Source organism: Gavia stellata, chromosome 19 (genome assembly GCF_030936135.1).
Source record: "Gavia stellata isolate bGavSte3 chromosome 19, bGavSte3.hap2, whole genome shotgun sequence".
Taxonomy (NCBI): domain Eukaryota; kingdom Metazoa; phylum Chordata; class Aves; order Gaviiformes; family Gaviidae; genus Gavia; species Gavia stellata.
The window spans coordinates 9,470,253-9,497,200 of record NC_082612.1 but is presented as its reverse complement, the minus strand read 5'-3'; the positions used below and the strand labels follow the sequence as shown (position 1 = coordinate 9,497,200).

General features: G+C 40.0%; 1 protein-coding gene across 3 annotated transcripts; it reads right to left on the bottom strand.

The window, feature by feature from the left end:
- Positions 1–230: 230 nt before the first annotated feature.
- On the bottom strand, positions 231–18,768 carry PLK4 (polo like kinase 4). 3 transcript variants are annotated; one of them, XM_059826887.1, is made up of 16 exons: positions 18,739–18,768; positions 17,715–17,810; positions 16,849–16,944; positions 16,640–16,754; positions 13,655–14,687; positions 11,542–11,642; positions 9,525–9,901; positions 8,508–8,612; positions 8,017–8,119; positions 7,082–7,231; positions 6,017–6,147; positions 5,130–5,221; positions 4,610–4,751; positions 1,759–1,899; positions 1,079–1,185; positions 231–353 (listed from the first exon to the last, which is right to left on the bottom strand). In XM_059826887.1, exons 1-16 carry the CDS (start codon positions 18,766–18,768, stop codon positions 254–256), a joined length of 2,919 nt encoding a protein of 972 aa, XP_059682870.1. In that variant the 3' UTR covers positions 231–253. The 3 variants fall into 3 exon arrangements, with proteins under 3 accessions (XP_059682870.1, XP_059682869.1, XP_059682871.1); XM_059826886.1 differs by lacking the exon at positions 18,739–18,768 and adding an exon at positions 17,960–18,025; XM_059826888.1 differs by lacking the exon at positions 16,849–16,944.
- Positions 18,769–26,948: the final 8,180 nt, after the last annotated feature.

Sequence of the window (26,948 nt, the reverse complement as noted above, 5' to 3'; positions counted from 1 at the left end):
AAGTTGATGCTGTCTAGAACTAAGTTGCTTAAAGTTTTGCTTGAGCAAGTTCATCCATCATTTTGATGAAAAACATGTTTTGTATGATACTTTACAAGCAATTTGCTACACATCAACAGAGCAACCCTTCCTAATTTTTTTAACCAGCTTTTGGAAGAATTTCTGCATAAGCTGAGTAAGATCAGTCATATCACTTGAAAGTCAGTGAGTGAGTTTATTAAGCTCTTGTGTCCTGACACCTGCTTTGCTTTAATCAGTGGGGACCAGCTGGGTTTGTAAACATCACAAGAATAGAAGACAGACAGTGCAGCTTCTCTTTGATGTATTCTGGCAACTTATCATTTTCTCCATACCTAGAAAGGCAAATAAGCATAGAAAAGTTTAGATGCTAGAAAATTTATTTCAGGACAATATAATTATTTCAAAACTGGCCTGTAAATAGGCAAACCATTAAGTCAAGTAGATTTTAAGTATATCTAGACACATTAATTGGAGCTTGATGGCTTAAATCTAGGCCATCCTTGCCTATATGTATTTAACTGAAAAACGTGTTTCAGATTAAGAAACTGTCTAAACAATTTTTAAAGCTGCAATAATATCTGAACAGACTGTATATTACTGTCTCAAACTTTGCACAGAGGAAGCATGTTACTGAGTGGCTATATTTGTATGGGAAGTGCCCAGTGTCCAAAAGATAAGCAAAACTTCACCTGAGCACTTCAGCTCTATGCATCGATGTTGACATGCTAGCTAATCTAGCAGTATCTTAAAAAAAAAGTATTAAAACCTTACTTTTCTCCCCATCCCTCTCTTAAATACTATACATGAATAGTGGCTATACTCTGGAGACCAAGTAGATGGATTCCCAGTTTTTTTATTCATTTATCCAGAGTTCAGTCAAACTATAGGTGTTTCTCTTCTATTAAGTTTATATAAGCCAATCACCTGGGAGGTGATTGAAAAGCTAAGTTTTAATATTTACATAGCTGCTATTCATTTTGTGTTGAAGTTTACCTTATATATAACAGCCTTGCACTGACAGTGAACTTAACTATTTTTACAGCAGTAACAGACTCACCTAGTTGTCTGGCCATCTGGAGATGTGTAAGTGATAGAAGAAACACCTGCTTGGGCTACCAGTTGGGATCCATCATTAAACTGAACCCATACTGCTCCGCTGGTCAGCTAACAAGAGAAGTTGCATTATGGTTTGAGGACATAAAATACAAGATTACATACCTAGAATTTTTTAACAATTGAAGCTGAAAGTTTTTCAGAATCACTGAAGTGACTTAGCTATCTTGGTCAGTCTTTCAAAGATAAGGATTGCATGTATACTACTTTGGAGTACGTAGTCTCATGCAGTCTCAAGACTGTATCTGCTAAAAACACTTTGTCATGACACCTTTACTTCTACATTAGTGATCAGACAGAAGTTTAACAGCTTCAATTTTTTACTAGAGTCAAATTTAAATGACAGAAGACACTGAAATGGGCAACAGTAACCACAGAAAAATTGTGGTAACCAAAATACTGACCTATTATTTTGGTTACTTCTACTTATGTAGTTCACCATGGTATTAATCTAAGATGCTTATTTGGAAGGATCTTTCCATGTACCAATTTTTGGATTTAAACTGTAGCAGAGCACAACTGAATGTATTCATCACAAATCAAGTTTAAAGTTAATGACTTAAAAATATGTATCTCTAGTTTAATAGGAGCAAAGAACAGACTTTATCAGTATTCATTTCTCACCTGAGAAGCCCAACCAACATTTTTCACAAAGACAGATTTTAAAAGTTGGGCTGAATTTGGACTGCATTCTGTCTGAGGAACAGAGGAGCATGCAGTTTCAGCAGTGTTAGTCATAAATGTAGACTTTTCATAGGACACCACCTAAAACCCAAAAATGCACAGTATTAGCAGACTTAGTATTAATCCAACTGATTATGTTCCAACTATAGCAGTCAATTACCACCTGTTTTAATCTTTTCATACATAACAGACAGATATAGCCTATATTAAAACCCCACAGGATTTTGTATGACTTTCTCAGTATCATGATTTTCTACCACTTCCCTGTACTCACAACGGAATCGCTTTCCTTAAGTAGACTTGTTCTACTTAAACCCCATTTTTCCTTATTTGACTGTCAGAAAACCCTGTCCAACTTCAGGAAAAATGTTCAGCACATGTTAGATTATAAAATAGCCCTCATTCAGATGACCACTTGGCCAATATTTTACAAAAATATGGACATTGCTATTGACTGGAAACTAGAATATTAAACGTTAATAGAAGAGTTCTACAACACGTAGAGTCTGTTCTAGGTTAAGAGATTAATTAAGAAAGTGATGAATTAAGAATAACAGAGGATCAAACATTGGAGGCCTTTAGGACAATAGCATCACTACTGTCTAGGAGGAACATATCTGCATTATAGAAGTTCTACTACTCATATACCTCCTCCCATAGTCACAGAGATGACAGAGAAGAGGTGGTGTGCTTAGCAGTATAAGATTCAGAGTTCAGTGAAAAGATGCAAGTCAGGGGACGCTTCTGAAATAGGAGAGCTTGGTCAGGAAAGAGATCAGGATCCAGATAATTACAGGAACCTGAAGGAAACAACAAGCTGTACCTCAGGATATACAGATCTAGTTCAAGTATAAAGAAACTGACAAAAAGAGTCAAGAGTAACACGTAAAGGCAACCAGCTATTGTGTTTTTTTGCTTTGAAATACACACTTCAGAAGAGAAAGCAAACAGTGAAAGTCTTACAAAGACCTCTAAGTGTTTGCTATACAGCAAACAGAGAATGAGTTTGAATGCCAAATCCTCAAGTTAGAACTCTGGTGATGGGTAATCTTAAGTCAGTGTAAAAATCAACACTAGTACTCAAGCCTGAAGGAATTTTTGTGGCCAGGTCCATTTCAGTCAAGCGAAAACTGGCTTATAGATAGAAACTGGCTGATAGTGTTCAGAGGGATGTGCTTAGTGGCACAGAGTCTAGTTGGAGGTCTGTAACAAGTGGTGTTCCCCAGGGGTCAGGACTGGGTCCAGTCCTGTACAATATACTCATCAGTGACCTGGATGAAGGGATAGAGCGTGCCCTCGGCAAGTTTGCTGATGACACAAAACCGGGAGGAGTGGCGGGCACACCGGAAGGCTGCGCTGCCATTCAGCGTGACCTGGGCAGGCTGGAGAGTTGGGCAGAGAGGAACCTTATGAAATTCAACAAAGGCAAGTGCAGGGGACTGCACCTGGGGCGGAATAACCCCATGCATCGGTACAGGTTAGGGGTTGACCTGCTGGAGAGCAGCTCTGTGGAAAGGGACCTGGGAGTCCAGGGAGACAACAGGATGACCATCAGCCAGCAACGTGCCCTTGGGGGCAAGAAGGCCAATGGCATCCTGGGGTGCATCAAAAAGAGTGTGGCTAGCAGGTCGAGGGAGGTTATCCTCCCCCTCTACTCTGCCCTGGCGAGGCCACATCTAGAGAGTGCCGTGTCCAGATCCGGGCTCCCCGGTTCAAGAAGGACAGGGAGCTGCTGGAGAGGGTACAGCAAAGGGCTACGAAGATGATTAGGGGACTGGAATATCTTTCTTATGAGGAAAGGCTGAGGGACTTGGGTGGGTGCCAATACTTAAGGGGTAGGTGCCAGGAGGATGGGGCCAGTCTTCTTTCAGCGGTGCCCAGTGACAGGATGAGAGGGAACGGGCACAAACTCCATCATAGGAAGTTCCATCTAACCATGAGGAGGAACTTCTTTCCTTTGAGGGTGGTAGAGCACTGGAACAAGCTGCCCAGAGAGGTTGGGGAGTCTCCTCCTCTGGAGATACTCAAAACCCGCCTGGACGCATTCCTGTGCAACCTGCTTTAGGTGAACCTGCTCTGGCTAGGGGGGTTGGACTAGATGATCTCCAGAGGTCCCTTCTAACCCCTACCATTCTGTGAAAACTGGCAGATTTTTGCACTAAGGACATGCGCTACACAATCGAAGAACAGAGATGCAGACCCACATAAATTCAACAAAGTTAAGATGATACAAACTCAGTGTGCCGAGACACCAGTATAATTCATTCAGCTGGGGAAATTCTGTCAGGGCTGTGATGCAGCAACTGGAGGTTGGTATGGCTTTTAAACTAACTAGATGAAATTGCATAACAAAACCTTGTTGGCTATACATATGAATATATCTATACTTACACTTTTTTTATACACAATAACACTTGATTATTTCAGAACAGTAGCCTCAAGTGCTAATACCCTTTGTGACTACCATTTGATATACAGGCTTGAGGGTACATCAGAGCTCTCCAAAACATACTGAAGACTGTGCTGTATAACACAAGCAAGCAATTTTCAAACTACGTTCCAAGGAGTCATTTGTAGTAAAGTTTTGGAGAATTTTGATTTTTCAGATGATCTTAAATCAGATATCAAAAGTTAGTTGAAATCAAAAAGTCAACATCTCTAGTCAAGATGCTCACAAATGGCTAATAAAAGCCTATGTCCATACAAATGTAATCCCATTAGTTCAAATAAACCAGCAATACTTGAATTCCTACTGGACAATAATCTCCACTGTACGTTCTTGTATACTTACAGAAGGAGTACAGTTTGGAGTTTGAACTGGAGTAGAACTGGCAGCTGTATTTCTGTCTAGTGCCATAACTTCTTTTGAACAGTTTGTGTTGTCCAACAGCGGAGGTGCTACTGCCTGTGGTGATTCAGTATTGCCAGGTTTTCTGGAAAAATAATGAGACAAATTGGGAAAAGGTCTGTCCAAAAGGGACTAAAGAAGGAAGTGAGGAGACGTAGCTTTTCCTTCAGTTTACCATGGACTGTACAAATCACTTGATGGCACTGGTCTTCTGCAGATTTGTTTTTACACGTGCTAACCGTTAGCCTGGTTTAGTCTAAATCCACAAGTGTATGTTATCCTAGTATCAAAGGAGGCTTTGCAGGTCCAAAATAAGGTGTTCATACATGCTATCAAGTTAATATTTATCTTGCTAATGACTATGACCCTCTGTTAAACAACCCCGGCTTCTGCAAACACTAGCTGCAGAAGGCTGCTTAGTGGGAATATTCAAATGCAAAAGTATTTTCAATGAAAATATTACCTTCCAACAATTATTGGAAAAAATGGAACACTTTCACTCCTTTTTTCTTCTTCCAAAACAGCAGATTCCAGTGCAAGGCATATACGATGTCCCTGGAATTAGAAGGAGCTTGTTGAAGTTTTTAATTGAGAACAGTATAACTATTCCATACCTGTTTAGTGTGGCAGGTGAGCCTATACAAGTGAATGCTTTTTTCAATGGTACTAAATACCAATAATAGCTGCACTCATGTACCATGGAGGCGATTCAAAAAGCTATACTACAGCAAGACTCCCTTGTACCTTCAGCACATGTGATTTATTAAGAGCATAATTCCACATCTTCTCCCCTTTTAGCAGGGGTAGATGGGGAACTAGACCCCTGAATTCTATTCCAGAAAATAACAGAACATATGGAAGACTGAATAGGTAATTTGTACTATATTTTTGCTATTTCCTAAGTTCATAGACAAAAAAATTCCTCTTGTGACTGATAATTAGGTGACATGAAACAAGAGATGGAAAGCACAGCAGGCAGGCCAGTTAAAAACCTGGCAGGTTTTTGTGTTTGGCTTTTTTGGGGGGGTTGGTTTTTTGTGAGTTTTTTCAGGGTGTTTTTTTTTTTTAAACTTGTATGAAGTAGCTTCATCTGTTCTGTTTAATCCTTTCACTAGACAGGCAAACCTGCTTTACACACTAGTAAAAATTACCTCTAACAGTCTTCATTGTGAGGCATTGTTACTGTTACCTCTATATTGATATATGCTCTTCCAAAAAACACTTCATCATACCTCCTTATTAGCGTAATGAAAAATATGAAAAGCAGCATCGGAAGCACATTTGCAAAAGAGAAACTGTATTGTCAGAAAGTTGCTTTGCACTGAAAAAGGTCTATATAAGACAGTTTACCTCATTTGCATGATCCATATAAACTTGTATTTCCTTCTTCAAACCTGCTTCACTTTCTCCTTTCAAAGTGAAGGATTTCCCTGATTTTTCAATCACACGAGTTATACCAGCTGTCTTGTGTATCTTTGCTCCTGTAAAAAAAAAGTAAAAATTTCTAGTGCGAATTGTATAAAATACTAGCGTCTAAAATACAGATTTCTGCCATTACATTCTACTCCAAAGTGTATCTCACTGACTTAGTTACTGTAAGAACAAAATCACTCCTGCATGAGCTCCATGTCTAGCAGAAATAAAAAGCCACTTAAACTGGGACTGTTATGTTAACAGAATGCCCCCTATGGCCAAAGACCACTACTTAAATGGGCTGAATAAGTGGGCTGAATAATGCATTTATTACATATTTTAATAACTACCTTTCTAAACATTAATCTGAGACGAAATTAACCAATTTTTGGCAATATTGTTACAGATGTTAAGTAGGCTCTATTAGTATTTGAATACAATTTTTAAAAACATGCCCATTCTTTCAATACCAGTTCCACACTGAATCACAGAGCTATTAAGACATCTTTTTTTTGTCTAAGTTCTGTTGGGGTATATCTGTGCATGTGACAAATTAAACTAGTTGGCAGTAGTCTATAGTGAGAAAACAATTGTCAGTGCAGTCTAGTTTACGAAAGGCAGAGTTGGAGAAGGCAGCCAATTGCTTTCTCCAGTGAGTGTTCTTGGCGATACTGTTACCTCAGTTAACAAGGGAAAGCTTGGAGTAGGGACACACCTTTCACTTAGCAGGTTCACTATCAAATGTAGATGCAAAGAAAGAGCTCATGAGTAAAAACAAGGCATGATTTAAATCACACTTTTGCAACATGTACTCCCTGAAGAAGATATCAGTAAGGAACTAATGCATAAACTGGTCTGCAAGTGCTAGAATAAAGGCAGAGTAACAAAAAAAATGTTTCTAGTATGTTCTTCAACCTGAAGTATTCATTGTTTAGCAATATTTTAATGCAGCTTTAATAATATGACATAATTATTTGCATAATTGCAAAAATTAATACATACCATCATAAAAACAAATTTCAACATCTGCAGTGGGTGAATTTTCCATCAACATGCACTTAGCGTATCTTGTGTAGAATGTAACTTTGGGGGTTTTTGTTCTTACCAACTGCACAAACTTGGCTGCATACTGGTATTTTTTCCAGTACTTTTCTAAAAAAGAAAATTTGAAAACTTTTTGATAAAAGTCATCAGATTAAACACTGTGCACCAGCTTGGAGAGAAGTAATTTAAAATATGTATTTGATAGCTGAAGGTTGTAAGTACTTTACAGAAGCATGTTCAAAGAAACTGACTTATTTCCACCAACTTCTAGGAAAGTGTGCATCTTCAATAGCTTCAGTTAATCATGTTCAGAACCTAAACAACACAGTAAAGTGCTGCATATACAATTTAACTAGATATCACAATCCAGCTGGCTTCCTGGCTTCAGGTAAAACCTGTCTTTGATCTCTAATTAGTAGAGAAGTCTGCTTGTCTCTTAAGAGCTTATAGTGAGCTTATGTTTGTTCCTCAGCTGTCCACATTACTCCGTCAATGCTTTCAAGTCTACATTTCCCCTCCCCCCCCAAGTTATGAGTATTAGGAAGCACAAAGTTGCTTTGTTTTAAAATTGACTTGATAATATTTCTTCAATTCATATTTAAATGGTTTCCAATATGAATGGGGAAAAGAATATGAAAGATTTAATTTTAGTACACTACATTGTAAAGGGGTAAATGACTCCTTATAACTTCAACTTAAAACCTGTGGGTTTACACTTGCTTCTAAAGTTTCAAAATACAGTTTCCAGTTAAACTGTAGTTTGAATCTTATTCTGAAAGGAGTTTTATCTTCACAATTATCTGAAAAGTAATGGCTAAAAGCTAAAAAGTCTCAAACACAATTCACTAAAAATCACATTAATCATCATAATTTTAAAATAAATTTCAGGTTACCTGGCAAGTTGTCAAAATTATACATACAGATGTCTTCAGGAGGAGCAGGAGGTCTGTCATCAAGAAGGAAACCTCTTCCTTCATTTGGATGATAAACTGCAATCTACGAAGAGGAGGAAAAAAGTGTTTGCAGTTGCAACTTACTACAGCACTCCCTACTTTTAACAGGTATAGAAATAAATCACAGTTTAATTACCGTAGTTTACCATGAACACTCTATTCCTCTAAGTAATTATTTAACAGCAGCAGTTTTTCAACAATATTTCACCTATTCCAAAAGTCAAGTCCAATTTTGCTCTGAAATAATTGCTTGCTACCTATATTTGTATAGCTGTACTATGGGGGGGAGGGAAGGAGTTTACAGCTGTGCATATGTAAAACACTGCATTTCCAAACAAATAATTACTTAAATGAAAGTAAAAAACAACTCAGAAAGAACAGAATACTCTAAGCCCTTTACACAACAGTGAAGAAACTGAAAACATACTCACCACATGTCCATCACAAGATATTCTGAGAACTTCTTTCACAAGTTCTTGTGAACGGTGTTCTTTTAGAAACTCCATACACACTTCCCCAGTATCTAGAATGCTCACCTATAATATATTAAATATACAAGTTAAACAAGAGCAGCTTTACTTTCTGGCAAGACAAGACATCATTTCTTTCCACAAATGCTTTAAAAAAAAAAAAGGTTTTTCTTCTTACTCAAATGCACTGCAAACTTACAAATGCTTCTTACAGTAACTTTTGCTATTAGTGCCATTAAAACAGAACACTTCTTCAACATGACTGAAGGTTATAAGCCTGGTCAGTGAGGGTGTGGCTTCGTAACTGACAAATCAAACAAAGACAGGTCAACTCTACTATATTCTTTTTAAAAAAACAAATTTGGGGGTGGGAAGAAACACAACAGGATGAGCAACACTATAAGAAATGGAACAAAAGGCAGAAGGGCGATACCAGGAACAAACCAACCAAAAAGCGTATGTGATCAGTAAGGATTAGTGGACTTTGTTTTTCTTTCTCACCCATGAGACAGGGAAAAAGCAGCAATATAGGAAAAAGATTCAAGTTTTTACTTGAGAGCAAGACTACTTTAATTTCTAATCCAGTTATTTATCTAATCCGTAAAAGTGTTTGATGTGTTTGACATAGTTAAAATCTTAATGTTGAAAGCTTGAGCACAATTTATACAGCTAAGCACCACAGAGTTTTAGAACTGTAGGAAGTATATATGCATTTAATATTTGTTATGTCTACCTACACTTTCTTTGCTTTTAAGTGAAAAGCAATGCCATGTCACCATTTGCAGGAAGTGACCACAAGGTTACAGTATTCCATATACAAAAACTAAGATGCATCTTACTAATATAACTTTAAAATTAAGTTATTATGGATTAAGTTTTATAAAAAACAAATGCTTCTAGTTTACCAAGTGATTTTTAAGAGATAGTCATGCTATATTTAATACTTAAGCTGTTTCTGTTTTAAGAACTGATACATACCACTGCATTTTTTGTTTTTTGCCTGATAGGTTTTAGCCTGTGAGCATTGAGAGGTGATACTATACTTTGCAGTGTAGGCTTCTGATGTGCTGGTGGTTCTTTGCCCCACGTTTGGTTTTGTTCTGAAGTTGACCAAAGGCCACATGTAGAAGAAGATGGTTGAATATTCTCAGATTTGCAGAGAACTCCAGTGATGTATTTCTTTGGGTTTCTCTGGTTTGAAGAATGCAGCCAGTCAACAGATGCATCGTGATTCCTTGTATCTTTTAAGGTATTCCATGCATTTCTTGATGCATCTTGCTGCACATCCAGATGATACCGAAAACCTCCATGTGCATTACTGTTGCCAGTTAGGTCTGCAGGTGGCCTCAGCGGAACTGAAAGCATCATACAGGTACATTGGGGATTCAAAGAGTCACAGTCAACATTGTGGATTCAAAGAGTACACAGTCAGAAGAAAAAAAAAATGTTATAATGTTTTTAAAAGCATTTCAAACTATCATCTTAGAAGGCTTAAGTGGAGAATGGGATTTCTTTAATCCTCAGTCCAAATCATTAGGCTATGACTTTCATAACAATCAATACGAGTGCTAGCAAAATTCCAGTGCTACTTAAAATAAACTATTACTAGATTTCAGTTATGATGGCCTTCAGTCTTAACGTATATCAAATCATTTTGCAAAACCATTTATAAACAAAATACTAAGATTACAAGTAAATACTTAAACAAGAATTAGTTTTCAAGAAATAATTTAATCTGCTGAAACAGTTTACTTATCATTCAGATAATCACTAGTACCAAGTTTCATTTAAGTTTCAGCTTATCTAACTAGTGTTTCAGCATCAGAGGTTTTAGTACTCAAGATGTTAAATGCACGCTCCAAAACCCTTGTTTTATTTGCAGTCACTTGTTAAAAGACAAAACACCATTTTTATATTTAAACTTCCTATAACTGCTTCCCTAGTTTTGATATTTAAGCCCTTGCTCAACTTTTGCCTCACCCAAGTATTGTACTCCTCCTGCCATGTTGCAGAACAGCTGAGAAGCAACCAAACGTTAAGTATGATTGTTCAGACCATATGTCATATAATTCTAATTCCCTCTAGACAGGAAGGGAAGGAGTCCAGTGATATCAAAACAAAAACGGCCAGAATGGATTTGTGATTTAGTTTTATGATTAAATTACATTATTCATAAATGATGTAACATGATGCATGACAAAGAATACCTCCTTCCCTTCTGTGTCTTTTGTCCTTCCCTCCACCCCTCCTTCTGCAGCCTCATTATCTCTCTCATTCACCGAGGTCCCATTTTCTCTTAAGGCGTATTTGCGCAACTAAATTAACAGTGCTTTTGAGTCACCTGCCAGTCTTTTGTCATGTATTTATACTTACACATTTCAGGTCACAACTGAATAATTATGGCAGGTTCTAAAATTGGGTTTTTTCCCTCTTTTTGCTAAATTACTAGAAGAAGAGAATGACCTCGTTTTAGGAAGCTAAATATTCAAATTCAATGTATGATTTCTTCACTTTTATGACGGCAGTTACTTATACAGTTCATTATACCAACCCAACAGCTAACTACAAAACCTTCTGAAATTAATTCCTACCTCAGGAAATTAATTAATGTTACAGCTTAGTCCAAAAGAGAAAACCAAACAAATGGTGTTTTCAATGGGATATTTCTTGCTTAAGAATGATTCTGCAGATTAGCGATGCTGGAAATCATTTTGCCTCTTTCAATACCTGTGTCATTTTTTTGCAGTGACAAGTCAGTTTAGGTTCTCCCATGCTTTTCATTCAGAAAAAAAAGTCTATCTACAGTAGCCTCTGTTAACATCTAGTCACTTATTTCGGATGCCAGCATTATACTCCAGTATCACAGTTACTTGGCCATACAGATATCCCTTCTGTCACAAGTTTAAAGAAATAAAATATAGAAAAACCCACAGAAACTGTTACAAGTCACTACTCCAACTCGAGTGAAAAAATACACAACTGATTAGTAACACACCATTTGTTTGCATGCTTCCAAGCCACTGCTGCATTGTTTCAGCCTGGGACTTCTGCTCTAACAAACCAACCTGGGGCTTCATTGGGCAGAGATAATTTGAGCTGCAAAATAAAAGTTACACCTGTAAGCAAGATTACATCAAAGACACTTGCACGACAAAAGTTACAATGTTACAGCTGCAGAAACCACACTTTTAGAACATTGAGGAAATGCAGGTGGCATTTTGCAGCTCTAGACAGCCTAGAACATGCGTCTTTTTTCATAGGGAATGTTCATTGGGTAAAGCATAAAAAATACTTTTTCCAAATTGAATAAAGAGTTATGACTAATTTTTAGCACAAATGTAAGCCTGTTAGCACTCACCAGTAGACTCTTGGAACTGGCATACATGAACAAAACCAGCCATTGATAATGCTGCCAGCAGCGGCTGTTCTTACATCTAGGTCTTAATTCACAGTATAGGAAACAACCTCACCTCAGAGAAGACACCAGTGGATCTTCATTCAGCATAACATATATGCAGCTGAAATATATAGTCAACCTTATCACCTAAAATAATTTGAGTTTTATATAAAATACAGTAAATCCCAAAGATAAAGATTTTCTACCAGCTTTTTAGACAATGACATATATGTAGTCACAGGTGAACTCAAGCTATAATCTACATGTTGAAGAATAAAGAGTACACACAAAAACAGTTACTGCAGAATCACTGATCTGTTGTAAATTCACACTAAGCTTCTGTGAGGTTTTTGATCTCCATAGCCTGTACCTGTCTGTCTTTTCTTTTTGTGATGATCATTACTTTAGCATTGGCAAGGACTCAGTTATCACCAAAAAAAGCCACAGAATATAAGCACCGAATTTAGGTCTTATAACTTTGCATTTAAGACTGCTGTGCAGGCTAACTATAGAGGTAAGAGGCTCTCCTATAATCCACCATGTAAAAAAGTAGTAACCCTTCAATTAATCTCCACACTCATATTAATATTCTGTCGCATTTACATTCAGCATGTCTTTATGAAGTCATGAGGAATACAAGTAAGCATTAAGTTAACATGCATAAATAATTTCTTTTGATTCAAACATTCCTCAAACCAGAAAGAATGCACATGCCCACTGAACTTGCTGAACAGAAGCTTAAGTCAAACACTTGTGAATAGTCAAGAAAAACCTCTTACTCCATTTACTTTTCTACAAGGCAAAGTACTTCTCTGCATTCTCCCTGAACTGATTTGCAAAAAGAAAAACCATATGAAACCACAACATTGCCACTTCTTAATGTGGAGAGAAATGTAATAACTAAGATATGCAACAGTCTTTATATAAAAATAGGAAAGCATTCCTTGATATTCTGCTGATGGAAAAAACAAAGCAAACTTCTAAGCATAGACTGAGTTTATCACGAAGAAGGGCTGTTGTTGCATAGCAGTGCACAGAAGGCAAAGATGAGGCCTCCAACAACACAGAAAACATCCTAGCGTCACTTGTAGATTTGACACCCAGGTTGGTTTGTATCAGCTGGGGAAGTCCATCAATGTATAAAAAGAAGCCAGGATTTTCACCCCAGAACTACAGCTAAGGACAAAAGTAAGTTTCAGGTAATTATCTTTCAGTGTTACTTTCCTTTCAGGTATGCCAGTTTTGTAATCCATAATCTTGTACTTAATTTGTTTTTCCTTTACCTTGTCTAAGCATAACAGAAAAAAACCAGAGCAAGTAAAAATGATGGTAGTCACACTCTGAATGCCTTCTGCCCTAGTCTGTATCTCTTCTACACAGAAGAATTAAACAAGGCGCTCTACTACAATTACTGTGAGGGAAGAAATACTCAACTTGCTGCACATAGAAATAAGTCAATAATAGAGTATTACCAGGATAAATAGAAGCTACGATCTAGCTAGGTGATGCACTACATCTATAAACTTTAAGACCGGGAGAGTGGGGAGGTAAATCTCTACATAGCAACAGCATCAACTATCACCCTCTCCTATTTGGTATTCAAACTACAACTGTAGATACTTTTGGCACTTAGTACAGCTTAGTTACAGGAAAAATCATGCATTTAACATATAAGGCAGCTCTAAATTTCATCTTAAAAACTGATTCTTACTGTGGTTGATCTTTTACAGGTGGAGATATTTGCCCTTCAAAAGAACCAGAACTACTAGAAGTCTTCTCCTTAAATATTTCTCCTATATCAGTATAGCTGTTCACAGGTGAAAAGCATTCTGTGTTTTCCCTTGTTCCTACTTTAGGCTTAGAAAGCAGTTCCATAGAGTGACATCTCTCAACAATATTCGATATGCCTTGAGTCTGACTATGGGATGTGCCAGACCTGTCTGAAGAATGGGCTCTTCGGAGGTAGCGTGAATGTGGTCTCTCTTCAGCAAGTTGCATGGTTCTTCCCCTGCCAGTTATGCCAATTTCTTTTCCCTGAATTCCCCACTGATGAAAAGAACCACTTCCATCTACGGATGAACTATTACTGGAATTCTTGGTTTTAGGAAAAAAAGTAATTTTATTTGGGAGTGGCTGTCCAACTAACAGCTTCTTCTTTTCCTTCAAGGAACCACTGGTACTGATGCTGGAAGAGCCTGTGAAGGTTGTAGAGATGGTAGCATTTCCACTGTCCATGGAATCTTCTGAAGTTCCCGAATCTTTACTCCGTGTAGAGCTACACCTGGACATAAAAGGATGATCCAACACTGAGGAAAGACTCAAACGATCCGCTGGATTTTTGCGAAGTAACCTATGTATAAGGTCTTGCGCCTCTCTTGATAAAAAGGCTGGCATTTCATAATCTGCTAATACTACTTTATTCAGCGTGTTCTTGACTGTGTCAGTGTCAAAAGGTGGTTTTCCAATAAGAAGAGTATAAAACATACAGCCCAAAGACCACACATCAGATTCAAGTCCATGTGGACTCCTTGTGGCTATCTCTGGAGAAATGTAATTTGGAGTTCCACACATGGTGTAATGCTTTTCATGAGGCATTTTCAGCTGAGCTGCTAGTCCAAAATCAGCAATCTTGACATTCATATTATTGGTGAGCAAGATATTAGAAAGGGTGAGGTCCCGGTGCAGTATTCCATGAGAATGAAGGTACAGCATACCCGTGATAATTTGATGCAAGAAGTGTCGGGCTGTTAAAACAAAAGCAGATGTTTTAGTCACATAATTGAAGTCATAGATGCGAAAATAACAAGTTTTCAAGTCTGCTATTGGTCTTGCTTTTTTTTTTTGCGGATGTTACAAGGACGTTTAAGTGTCATGCTAATGAGATTGGAATTAACTTTCTGCTTTTTGCTTTAAGCAATATGGCATGACTATGTTGTAAGACAGTTCATAAAAAAGTGTTCTGCAATGCAGTAGCTAGATTTGTTTCTCTGCTAACAGAATAATGTAAACAGGACTGGAGATACTTTGAATTGGCCTGAACTTTTAAAAATCAGATTCTTAAGCATTTAAAAAGTTAAGTTGCTCCACGCTTTCAGAAACAGCAAATACACAAAATCAGCAGCTTCACTATGTGCAGATTATAGAATATAGGAGACAATTTGGATTATATTTGTTTTATCATTAGCAAACTGGCAAGGCTAGTAGTATTTCAATTTCTCAAAAACTTCTAAGTTGACAATACTGGGATAGTCTTTCTGTTCTATTACATTAGAAATTCAGGGAATATTCAAGAGTTTTAGCTTACAGCAGGAATAACAAAACCTCATCCAGGCTGAAACAGCATAATTTATTATGATGCCACAATTCCAGTAATGTTAAGAATTATTCTTTCTAGAGTAAACAATTTACAATCCTCCTTCTTCTCTTAGCAGAGCGCAAAGACTGGTGAGTAACAAACATTAGTAGAAACCACTCCTCAAAGGAAGGGACTTCTTTATCCAGGCAGTGATTTATCAGCTTTTAGAACTAAGGTACCATCTGATGAACTATTTTTGCTGGAGCAGATCTGAATTAAACAGATGATACCTGTATAGCAGTACCCCTTTAATCCAGCCCTGTGATCTGGCTTCCAAAAAATCCATATATGTAATAGTTTCACAGAATTAGATAGAAACTGATAGAGAAGCACATAAACTGAAGAACTGTGCAAGAGATGACCAGCGTGGTAATTCTGGAAGCAGTAGAGCACTGAATCCAGATCAGCCGAAACTAGAACAGCTTGTTCAGCTGTGCCCTCACAAACATTATACATGTCAGCTTGCTTTGCTGTCTTTTTTTTTAATTGCGTTGTTCTGGTCAGGCTTTCAGTGGTCCATGTTCTAACTGAAATCCTCTCACTCTCTACTGTAAGAAAATGAAACATTAGTAAATTCATAAGTGTAATTACTTTTTTTTTTGCAAGACTTCTCAAAACACTATTCAAAAGAGTAACATAGCCAATTTAAAAAGTTTTAGAATTACTCTTACAGTGAACTCTCAAGGAAAGATCGATTTTTGGTGCTTTCCTTAAGAAACAGAAGTAAAACCATAGTAGAATTTCTCCTCGGTTGCCAGTCCTTCAAAAATTCCAGATGAATTGTCAAATTGGATATTTCCTTGCTAACTCAGCCCTTCAGCAACACAGTTACCTGCATTATCTGCATTTCCACACACCTTGGAACTCAGTAAATATTTCCAAAGGTACCACATAAGGCAAACTATAATCTGGAATGCTTTCTAACTGGTGACATGTCATACAATAATACTGAGGTGAAGAGCTGCAACACAAAGAAAGCAAATCTGTGGATGTGAAGTTGCGAGTTTTCCTCTGTGGAACCTCCCAGTTTTGACCTGTACTTCAACATAATTCTGTGCACAAAGGTAAGCTCTACCTTCTAAGTTCACTGTCTATTTTTTTTAACCCCAAATAGCAAAAACTACTGTAAAATAGCATAAACAGAAACAAAAGTATACAGAAATTCAAGTGAATGTGTAATAGTAATTAATCTTTAGATTATCACTTATCACAAGATTTTAAGCTATACAAACTGGTTCAGAGTGATAGCAGTTTTAAATATCCTTTCACTAGAATTAAATATTTATTGAATAAGCCAAAACATTAACATAAAGAGAGCTACACAGAAAAAAAGTATCTCACCTTCTTCTTCTGAAAAGGGTTTCTTTCTGTTCTTTATGTATCTGCTCATTTCACCATTGTGACACATCTCAAGTATCAAGTACACATAGTTGCTATCTTCAAAATAGTTATAAAGCTAGAACATAAAACAATGACAAAATTAAAATACATTTTGTAGCCTATACAGCAAGTCACATATACAGCCCTCTCTACAAAAACATGATTCTTACCTCAAGTATAGATGGATGCTTTAGCTGACAATGTATTTTCACCTCATTTTGAACCCTCTGTACCATTCCAACTTTGTGCATGGCTTTTTTATCTATCTGTAAATGGATCACAGAATATTTTTCAAGCACTGCAACATTGATTACATACACGTTAGTTTCAAGTGAACTTGACATTTTAGATGTTCAATGTCTGTTCACCTGAGAACTTCTAAATATAAGCAAGTTTTCATATAGTTTAACTTACTACATGCTTTTAATGAACAAGTATCATAGATAAATGGAGGAACACACAACTATCTGAAAGTAAACAAGTGTTAACATTTTCAATACTAACACTAATTAAAAAGTTTTCTGAAATACTTGAGCAGAAAAACCTAATTCTGATTTTGCCAGGCAGATATGCTAAATATAGTTAACATTAAAAAGGTGGCTAAACAGAAGTATTATATATTAGAAGTCAATCTGGCAAAACACCTGTGAGGTGCGAGTTTCCTTCACAAAGTTTGTCCTGGCAGTAAGGGAAATTTTTCAAGGCATTTTTTCCAGGACCTCTCCAGCCACATGGATTCTAAATGAAGTTTTTGCAGTCATAAATTTATGAATTAGAATTATAGGGCTGATTGTCCACCCAATGTTGAATATTTGAGCTTAAGTTCTTTTAATAGTGCTGTAAGCATTTCTATTAATTATCAATACAGTCCATTTGGTTACACTGCATCTTTCAGGATCGAATCCTAATCTAAATATCGGTTACATACAACCAAGCGACCCAGGCATGAATGCCCAACCGCATAACCCCAACCTGTTGCAACTTGCCCTTGTTCAGTCTCTCAGAAGACTGAGAGCTCCTTGGCTGGCTGCCTTACCATTTTGATAGCCACTTCCAGACCGGTTTTCAGGGATACTGCTCTGTAGACCCCTGCGAAGGAGCCCTTCCCCAGGAGGTTCCCCACCTTGAAATCCTGCAACACGAACAAATCATCGCTGTCAGCCCCAGCCCAGGCTTTGACACCTCTCTCCCGATGCAGAGCAATCCCACCACCACCTCCAAGAGATGGGGGGCCCCACACCCCCGATGCCGAGGCAAACCCCCGGACTGCCCGGGCGGTACCTGGACGGAGCTCTCCGGGGCGCGGCTGCGGTCAGCGGCGGGGCCGCGCAGCACCGCCCGCGGCATCGTCCTCCCCGGGCGGCGGCCGGCTTGCACTGGCACTGGTGCCGCCCGGGGCGGCGCGGCGCGGCCACCTTCCCGCCGTCTCTCCCGCCGCTCCCGGGGGACGAGAGACACCCGCCCCTCGCTCCCGCTGCTATGGCAGCGGCTGGGCAGCGACCGCCGCCCGCCCCGCACACACCGAGCGCCTAGCGCTTTCCACAGCCCGGCTCCGCGGCAGCTCCCCGGGGCCCCGCACGGGCCGGTTGCCACTCGCGTAGGAGCGCAGGGAGCATAAACCACGGCGGGGGCTGAGCTCCCCGCGCAAGGTGCGCGCTGGCGGAGCTGCGGCTCTCCCGCCGGCTGACATCGCCCGGGGCCCCGGTGGGTGGGAAAACACAGCTTCGAGGCTCGGCCCGGGGGCGGGTGGCGGGGAAGGGCGTCGGGCCCGGCTGGCTGAGCCCCTGCGCCCGCTCCGCCGGCGGCCCGGCAGGGGAGGCGCCGGGGGGCCCGCCCCGCCACAGCCCGCCGGGCCGCGCTCGTGGGGCGGGGGGCGAAGGTGCGGGCGGGCCTGGGAGGAGCCGCGCTCGGCGCCCCGCCGGCCGCCTCCCACAAAGAAGCCGCCCGGGAGCGGGACGAGCCCCCGCCTGGCCTCTCCCCGCCTCCCCCCGCGCCCCCGGCAAATGGCGGGGCGGCGCCGGCCAGGCCCGCGGGTAGCGGGCGGGGGCTGGGCTCCGCACCTCTATTTTCTCGCCGATGCAGGTCGCCATGGCGCCGGCCGCTCTCCCCGGGTCCCGCTATGGGTTCTCCTCAGGACCTCGGCCGCGGCTCCCCATCACGGCGCCCTCCGCCGCCCGCCTCGGCCCAGGCCTGCTCGCTCCCGGGCCCGGCGGCCGCTCCCCTCCCCCGGCGCCTCCATTTTGAAAAATCGCGCCGTTACCTCCCCGCCCCGCCCCGCCCCGCCCCAGGTCGAGGCTGCGTCTGACGCAATCGCGTCACGCAGAGGCGCCCGTGCTGCTCACGGTCGGGCTGGGGAATACTGCGCATGCGCAGCACGTCGCGTGCCCGTGTCGCCGGCAGCCGTTACGGCGCATGCGTGGTTGGGGGCCTGGCAGGGGCGGAGGCGTTTGGGCGGGCTGGTGCGCCTCGTCGGGTCGGTGTGTTACTTCGGCCCGCTCGCTGCAAAATAACCACTTCTGACAGCCCTGCGCAGTTCCAGGTATCTATCCTCAGAGGAAAGAGAGCCTTCAGGCTGCTTGTGGCTTGAGGGAGGCCGGGCTCCCTGTTGTTGTTATGCTCGCTCGGGCGTCTTGGTGAAAGCCCTCAGGCCTGGAAGATTGGCTGAACCCAGCTGGCAGGGTCAGCCCCTGGTTGATCGTGAATGAACGTGAACTCTCCTAATAAAAGGAACAGTGCTACCCTCACGTGGGTATCTCCCTTGCACTCAATAGAGAGGTTTTGCTATTCCTTGGTTGTTGTTTTTAAATAGCTAGGGTAAATTCTGGGATGAACTCTCACAAAGTTTAAGGGCTTCCCTTCGGCTTACTGCCTTACATACTAAGCACAAAGTAGTTCTTCCATCTTGGCTTCTCTGATACAGTGTCTGATAATGGAGACGCAGGGTGTTTGTCTCAGATGTATAGGCTAGAAACAGCAATGGGTTTAGGTGCAAAACTACCAGTGTGGCCTGGGCTGGGTGCCTAGCCTTCTTCCATAGGGTACCCATGGGGAGCAGCAGCTGCTGCCACCTGGCACCCTGAGGAACCTGCAGCTGTACAGGAAGCATACCCAGAGCTAGCTGAGAGGAAAAGCTGTCAATTGGGGTTTGCCCCAAATCCCTCTCTTCCAGGTGTTCAGTCCACTGAAGGAAGAGGTGCAAGCTGAAGCTTTAAATCCCCAGTTCCCAATCTTTTCTTGAAGGTACATTGCTGTATTTTTTCTCCAAATACCTGAAAAACCTTAGGCCAGTGAGGTTTTGTCACCATCAGGTGGTATTGTGTGTAGTAGACTACTGGAGCACATGCTGAGCAACTGCAAGGCCTGGATTGAATTAACTTTTCTGCTTGAGGAACCCATTGTAGGGTCCTCTGATTTTGGGGCTGTAGTGCCAAACCAAGTAACATACTAGGGATACTAGCATAGCTTCAAAATAAACACAGTGCAAGATGGTAACTTATTTTATCACCAAGTGCACTATGGAGCACTGAGCTGAGAGTGGTGATTCTTTGTGTCTAATACCTACTTCTTGGTTTTTTTCTCTACTGTTTCATATGAAATATAGAAGTTTTTGAATGCAGACTTACATATGAACATTGATTAGGACAAAGAGGAAGTATTTGTATTGAAACACTACTAAAGTGCTGTAATTGAAAATCCTTTTAATAGAAGAAGTAGTGCTTCTGGGAATGGATTATGGTTTGTGATGTTCGTCATCACGTCATATTTCTCTTATAAAATGTGAGCATGGTAATTTGACCTGCATATATTAAGGGACATGGGGCATAATATAGATTGTCCTTTCTTAGCAGATATACCATTTTCTTACTAATGGAAAGTATGCGTATGCTCTGAAAGATGGTTAAAGTCGATTGGAACAGAAGGGGGAGCTGTCATTAATAAGTGACTCCTTCCCTTAAAGCAGTAGGTTTTGACAGCTTTTTATGATGTCCTTTAAGAGGCATATCCCTTTCCTTTAATTGTCTGTAGCATCATCCCTCCAAAGACCTTATTTTTTTCTGGCCTTCGTTTTTATTATATATATAACTGGAATAACAACATGTTTGTTTCTTATATGTATGACAAAATGTTCCTCTCTGCTCATTACACATCTTCATTTGCATAGACAAAGTTAACATTCTTGCTGGGTTACAGTTTAGTTAGAAAATTATCAAAGTCAAGTGGTTTTGAAAGTAGAGCCAGGAAGATTTTACATTGCCTTTAATGGAGTAGAATCTAAGCTATAGAGGAGTAGTCAAATTTTTTTTGAACCGTTTATTTGGAAAAGGAATGGCACAAAAGGGAGGGCAGACCTGTCATATATCATTTCATTATTTCAATTTGCTTGTTTTCCTTGCTGTGAGGTTCTGCTCATGTTTTGGTTTCATTTACTTTGACTTAAAATGCTTTAAATGGATCTGGGACTGTTCAGTCATTCCACAACTGTTCTACCAGCACCCTTGTTCTCAGTCGCGCTTCTGATCTCTCAGTGCTGCTTTCAGCTGCAAGCCATGCTTTTGCAGACAAATTCCTCTTGGGTCTTTAACCTTTTTCAAAGGTATTGCAACTCCCACTTCTGTTAGTCTGTTCCACTGATAGGAATTACACCAATTTGACAGTGGTGGTTATTGTTGTAATGATTGTTAGAATATAGTGCAGCTTTTCTTTGAATTGTCTTCTACTGCAAGAAGGTGTGATGAGTGTTAAGTACCGGCAGAACTGAGAGGCAAAGGCAGAGCAGCTGGTTTAATCCATTTGTGGGTTTAATTCCTAGCTACATTGTTTTATTTTCCAAAAATTCTATTTCCAACTATTTTCCTGCTGAAATAACTTCTCAACTGTGAGTTGGAGTTTTAAAAAAACATGAGTGAAGAAAATCAGGAGTGAACCTCATTCCATCACCTGTGCTTAGCATGCTCTTCTTGACATAAATCTTCCTTTAACATGAGGTACTAACGCATTATTGGGCAGAGCCCTGAGTGATATGCCTGTTGGCAGACCTCCAAACCTACATCTTAATGACAAACCCATCCTTTCTAAGGCTGCTGGTCCCCGTTAGCTTGGATTGAGTTTACTCAGGGCTGCCATTGTCTCATCTGTCTTCTCTCATGTGCTGGCTGTGACGATTTTTCAGCCGAGTAGCAAGCCATTTTGAGAAGCTGACACAGCTAAAAATGGGTTCTCTTTTAGCAGGGTTAGGTTTTGCTCAGTGCCCTGTATTAGGTCAGTGTGTGATTGTGCCAGCGGTAGTGCCGGTGCACTGGAAGGGGCAGGACTCTAGAATGGGAGCAAGAGGGAGGGTGGGACAGCAGCAGCTCTCTCTTGGATGGGCTGATGTTGCTGTGGAATTCCACCAGTAGATAGAAAGCAGTGAGATGAGGTTAAGTGAGGAAGAGCACCCTATATTCTTTCCCTTGCATTACACTGTAGAGTTGGCTGGTAAGTCTGCTGTTTCTGTATGTGACTTTAAAACTACTGAGTGACCTTTTTGTGTTGTGTTTTATGTAGAATATATGATAAAATAAAGTCCTCTAGCTATGTAGAGGGAGAGTTTCTCACATTGCCTGTGTCCTTTGGCTCCTTCATTTCGCTTTTGTTTATTATGCCAAAGTAGCAATTAGACCTGGTCAACAGCATTTCATATCTAATGTGAAACACAGCAACATTGTTGTAACAAATTTGTTTCTGTGGGCTAGCTGCCTTCTCCTGATGCCAGACTTCATTGATGAATTTTGTTTCTGTAGTTAAGGTGAATTTAGAATGTGAGGGAACATCTTCAAGCTCCATTACCTGACCTGTTTGTTTACATTCTCATGTGCTTTTCTATTCCTAGCTAGTGTATTAAAAATGAAACTTATCTTTGGGCAAGTATGCCCTCAACAATATTTAGACTCAACCAGTGTAGTGAACTGGTGCAGGTCACTTGCACAGAATAAATTTTTCCCAATTTTGGAGAAGATATTTGCTTTTCCATTTCTTATTTTTCAACTGGTAGTTCAGTTGTTTGTTGATTTCTTGCTTGACATTCAGATGCAGTACTTTTTAAGCTGGCTGAAGCAGATGTGACTATTTGTTTCCACTCTCTGTTTCTTCCTCTGTTGTGTGGCAGGACTGTTCATGTGGCTACAGTGAACCAGATAAGGGAATTGGTTTTGGCTGGGAAAAAGATTTTTTGTTTGTTTTTTGATTAGTTTGCCCTCTGAAGCACTCCACCTTATAAACAGATTGTTGGCTGCTTCTGTACCAGGGGAATGCTCCCTAACAGTTACTCTGGCTAGGGCAGGCTAGCATCCAGGATGCAAGGAGGTGCACCAATTTAGTACTTCACCTTCTCCAGTGTTTGCAGCTTGTGCCTATACACTTAAACAGTTCCCCCACTGCCTGCCAACTTTCATTGTTGGAATAAAATACAGAGGTGGCTTGTAATCAGGCTGCACTTTCTCCTTCAGAGAAGGAGGATCTTGGGAAGTTACATACAATCATCCACTCCTTAATGGATGAAAAATGGATTGTGACTAAGTGTATGTGTCAACTGTTGAGAATCCTTAAATGTAAAACAGAAGCTGAGTGACTGATTAAATAGATCTGGTTTGTGGAGCTGTGCAACATTAACAGTCATCACTGGTTTGAGTAATTAGGGTGAAAGATTAGCAAACATAAGACTTTCAATTTCGTTTCAAGCCTAGATTTTTAACCTGAACACTGATAAGAAAAGTTGTGTGAGTGAATTCATGTGCCAAAAGTATGACTGATACATATTGATGTTGGGGGCAAACTAAATAGCTAACAGCATACAAAATATGCTGCATGACTATGCAGAAGACAAAAATTGTAGGTAGAGGTAATACCTTTTTGTATTAGCCACTGCAGTTGGAAAAGTGTACGTGCTTTAGGGCACAGGGCCTGGTTTCTCTGAAGTTCTGTCGCATAGCGTGTAGCATATTTGGGGTTGCGTGGTAGTTAGGAGGTTATAAATAGAAAGACTTCTGAAGATGATCATGTTTCTTGCATAAGATTGGGAGGTAGATGTCATTGTTTAGTTTGACTTTAGTTTTTCTTTCATGTCGCATAGTCCCCATTAAAAAGGGAGCCAGAGAGTCTTTGGACTTTCAGCAACTGGGTAACTGCTCCTCCAAGTAATTGTCAAGCCAGCAATGTGCCAGTGAGGTGACACTTCCCTCTGTCTCATTAAAAAGAAAGTTGAATCACTATTCTGTTGTTGGGTTGAATTTATGACTACACGGGTCGGCATCTGCTGTAAGCAGAGCTTGTGAGACGAACTAGCGATGTAATAAATCCCTTGCTAACTCCTGTTATCAGAGTGAATAGATACCTAATCTTGGTCTCCATGGTTAAGTGTTGAAAGAAATGCTAGCTTAAAGTCTTCTTAAAATAGTTTTAAGACAGTGATAGGACTCCCTTTAAACAGGGCATGCAGGCCTTCTGTCAACTTTATTGCATGAAAAAAATGTGACAATTTTGCAGGTCCTTCATCAGTGGAGAAGTCTGATTAGCAGCCAGAGTAAAGAGGAACTGAGTAAGAAGCATGATGAAAAGCAAAACTAGAGTATGCAGAACACAGAAATTGGGAGAAAGAGGGGAGGTCATCCTCCCTTCCTGCCATTCCACTTCATTCAGGTGTCACTGTAACCTTCTGAAGCTGATGCAGCTCTTCCAGCCTTCCGCTGGAGAGTAAGGGAGCGACAACAGATTTTTGAGTGGAAGGTGAACAAGAACTGTCAAGAGTGCTGTAGCTTGCAGCAGTGGTGATGGTTTAGCCCATGTTCAGAGCACTGCATATGTGTTGGTGCATTGTGTCTTAGATATAGCGTCAGGCAGTGGAAATGATTATTTTAAATCTGATGTCTCTTGGCTGCACTGGCTAATTTTATGAGCACAAATAATTGTCTTTGCTATCGAAATCTATCTATGTGTATCATAAATGATGCAAATCAACTTTGTCCTTGAACAAAATGGTAGAGGTGCAGTGTCAGTGGGTTGCAGAAATATCCATGCAGGTAGAGCTCAGGTCTTTAACTAGCTTGCTTGTTCAGAACATCTCCTGATACTTGATTTGTTCTCACTAAAAAGGGCAGAATTTACCTCAATTTACATTTTCACTGAGTCAGAAAAGCTAGTAGAAAGCTTGGGTGATAAAGGGTGCTTGGCATGCCGTGCCTGGTATATTTTTACTTTTTATTTTAGCAGTCCTTTTTAATTTTAATTTTCTTGATTAAAAAAAAGCTCTTGGATTTCTGGTTGTAACTGTTAATTTTAACAAGCCTTTTAAATAAGAAACAACTACTTGTAAAGTCTGGAAGCAGACAGTGCATTTGTAAAGCTGTATTAAAGAATATATGGATACACCTGTGGGGTTCACATAGGCAAGAATATGTGTTTACAAAATAAACATGTTTACACACCAACACTGGGAACACGCTCAGCGAGTGTTTGACCACAGGGCATAAAGTTACAATGTACAAATGATAATCTGTGATCGTTGGTTGTTCTACAGCTTTGCTTGCGTCTTGGTAGCAAGGGTCATGACACTAGTAGTTTCACGTATTTAACACATGCCTATATTTATTTCTTATTGCTGCTTTTGACAGATGCAGGAAAGCATTCTCAGATGTATCTGGTAATGTAGTGCCAGTGTAGGCAACAAAAGTTGAGTCTTTTCAAAAATATTGTTGGTGTATCCTGAGTAAATGATGAGTTGTGAGCATGTAATGATCCATCAGCTGTGGCTTTTATTTGACAATTAAGACTAAACAAAAAAATCCACCTGGTTTTATGCTTTTATCCTTCAATGACACTCAAGTAAAACATTAATTCTCACTGTCTTTTTTTCTTTTGTGACATTCGTCCCCGGTGTTATTTCCAAGTTGAATTTGGCTCATTGTTTTATACAGCAAATTGCTTCAGCAAATCATATCGCACTAAACCTTAATCACAATGGGTCATTTTTGTCAAAGAAACTGAAAGCAAGGGGTGGTTGGAGAGTTTCTAAAAAACTAAGTTGTGATATTTCGAAGGTTTCTTTCTTGCTTGATGAGGGGAAGGAAAAGTTTAAATAACGCAACCAATGGCTTCAAGAATATATGCCTCGCCTCTGCCCCTTCCTGTCGCCACCCTTGCAATACTGTTGCCAAGACTTGATTTCTTTAGCTAAGCAAACTAGTATTAAGGCTGCTTCACATGTGCCTTTGTAATTTGAGCATCATGAAAGTTGTTAAATGAGAACGATGCTTCCCATTCACTGATTTTTATTAACTGTGTTTACACTACTCAGGTAGTTAAGCAGCAGGGCAATGGTCAAGCGAATGCTTTGGAACTGTCTAGTTTACTAGTGTACATGGCGTTAGTGTCCATTTCTCTAATAGCATCCTTATAAACAATGTTCATGACCTCCTCAAGTCTTTATTTTATCACTATAAACAAGCCAAGCTTTTCTACTCTCCTGTCATGTGATATGTTCTCTGTTCCCCACATCAATCTGTAGCTTTTCTCTGCATTTCCTATATAGTGAATTCATCTTTTTCTCAACACGAGTTGTTAGGGCTGTTGCTGGTATTAAATTAACAGTAATACTAACCTTTTACTAGAAATAATTTTCTTGATACTTCAGAAGATCACATTTTGCTTTTTCAGTCCTGTTATACTGACAGTTTATAGTCTTCGTGAGATCAGCTATTGCATTCAAATCCTTCCTTCATTGTCATTCTTCAGATTTAGAAATGTCTTCTAATAGTGTAAGTATTTTTGATTAATCCACAAATGCATGATCCTTCACTGTGTATTACTGGATTTAATTTCATCTCTGTTACTGAAATTCTGAGGGTCATCTGATTTATCATCTATGATACCCAGCCCTCTGTTTTTATGATGACTTCTAATTCTATGTTATCATTAAACCTCATTCTTGCATCCCTCATGCGTTTGTAACAGGGCCATTGATGGTCTTTTCAATTTTCAATATTTTACACCTTTGATGAAAAACAATTCTTCTCCGTACTTGGGTTCCAAAATCTTCGTATCAAAGAATTGTATTTTTGCTGAACTGAGACATGAGCAATAGTTCTGTGATTATTTTCTATAAACAGGTTTTTTATTGTGGTTTCGCTGGTTGCCAGTGCAAATTTCAAGTAGTGTCACCCCTCTCTGGCTCAGTGTATATATAGCAAAGACTTTGACTGAGCTTCAGTTTCCTGTGATCTGTTGAATCGTTTTCTCC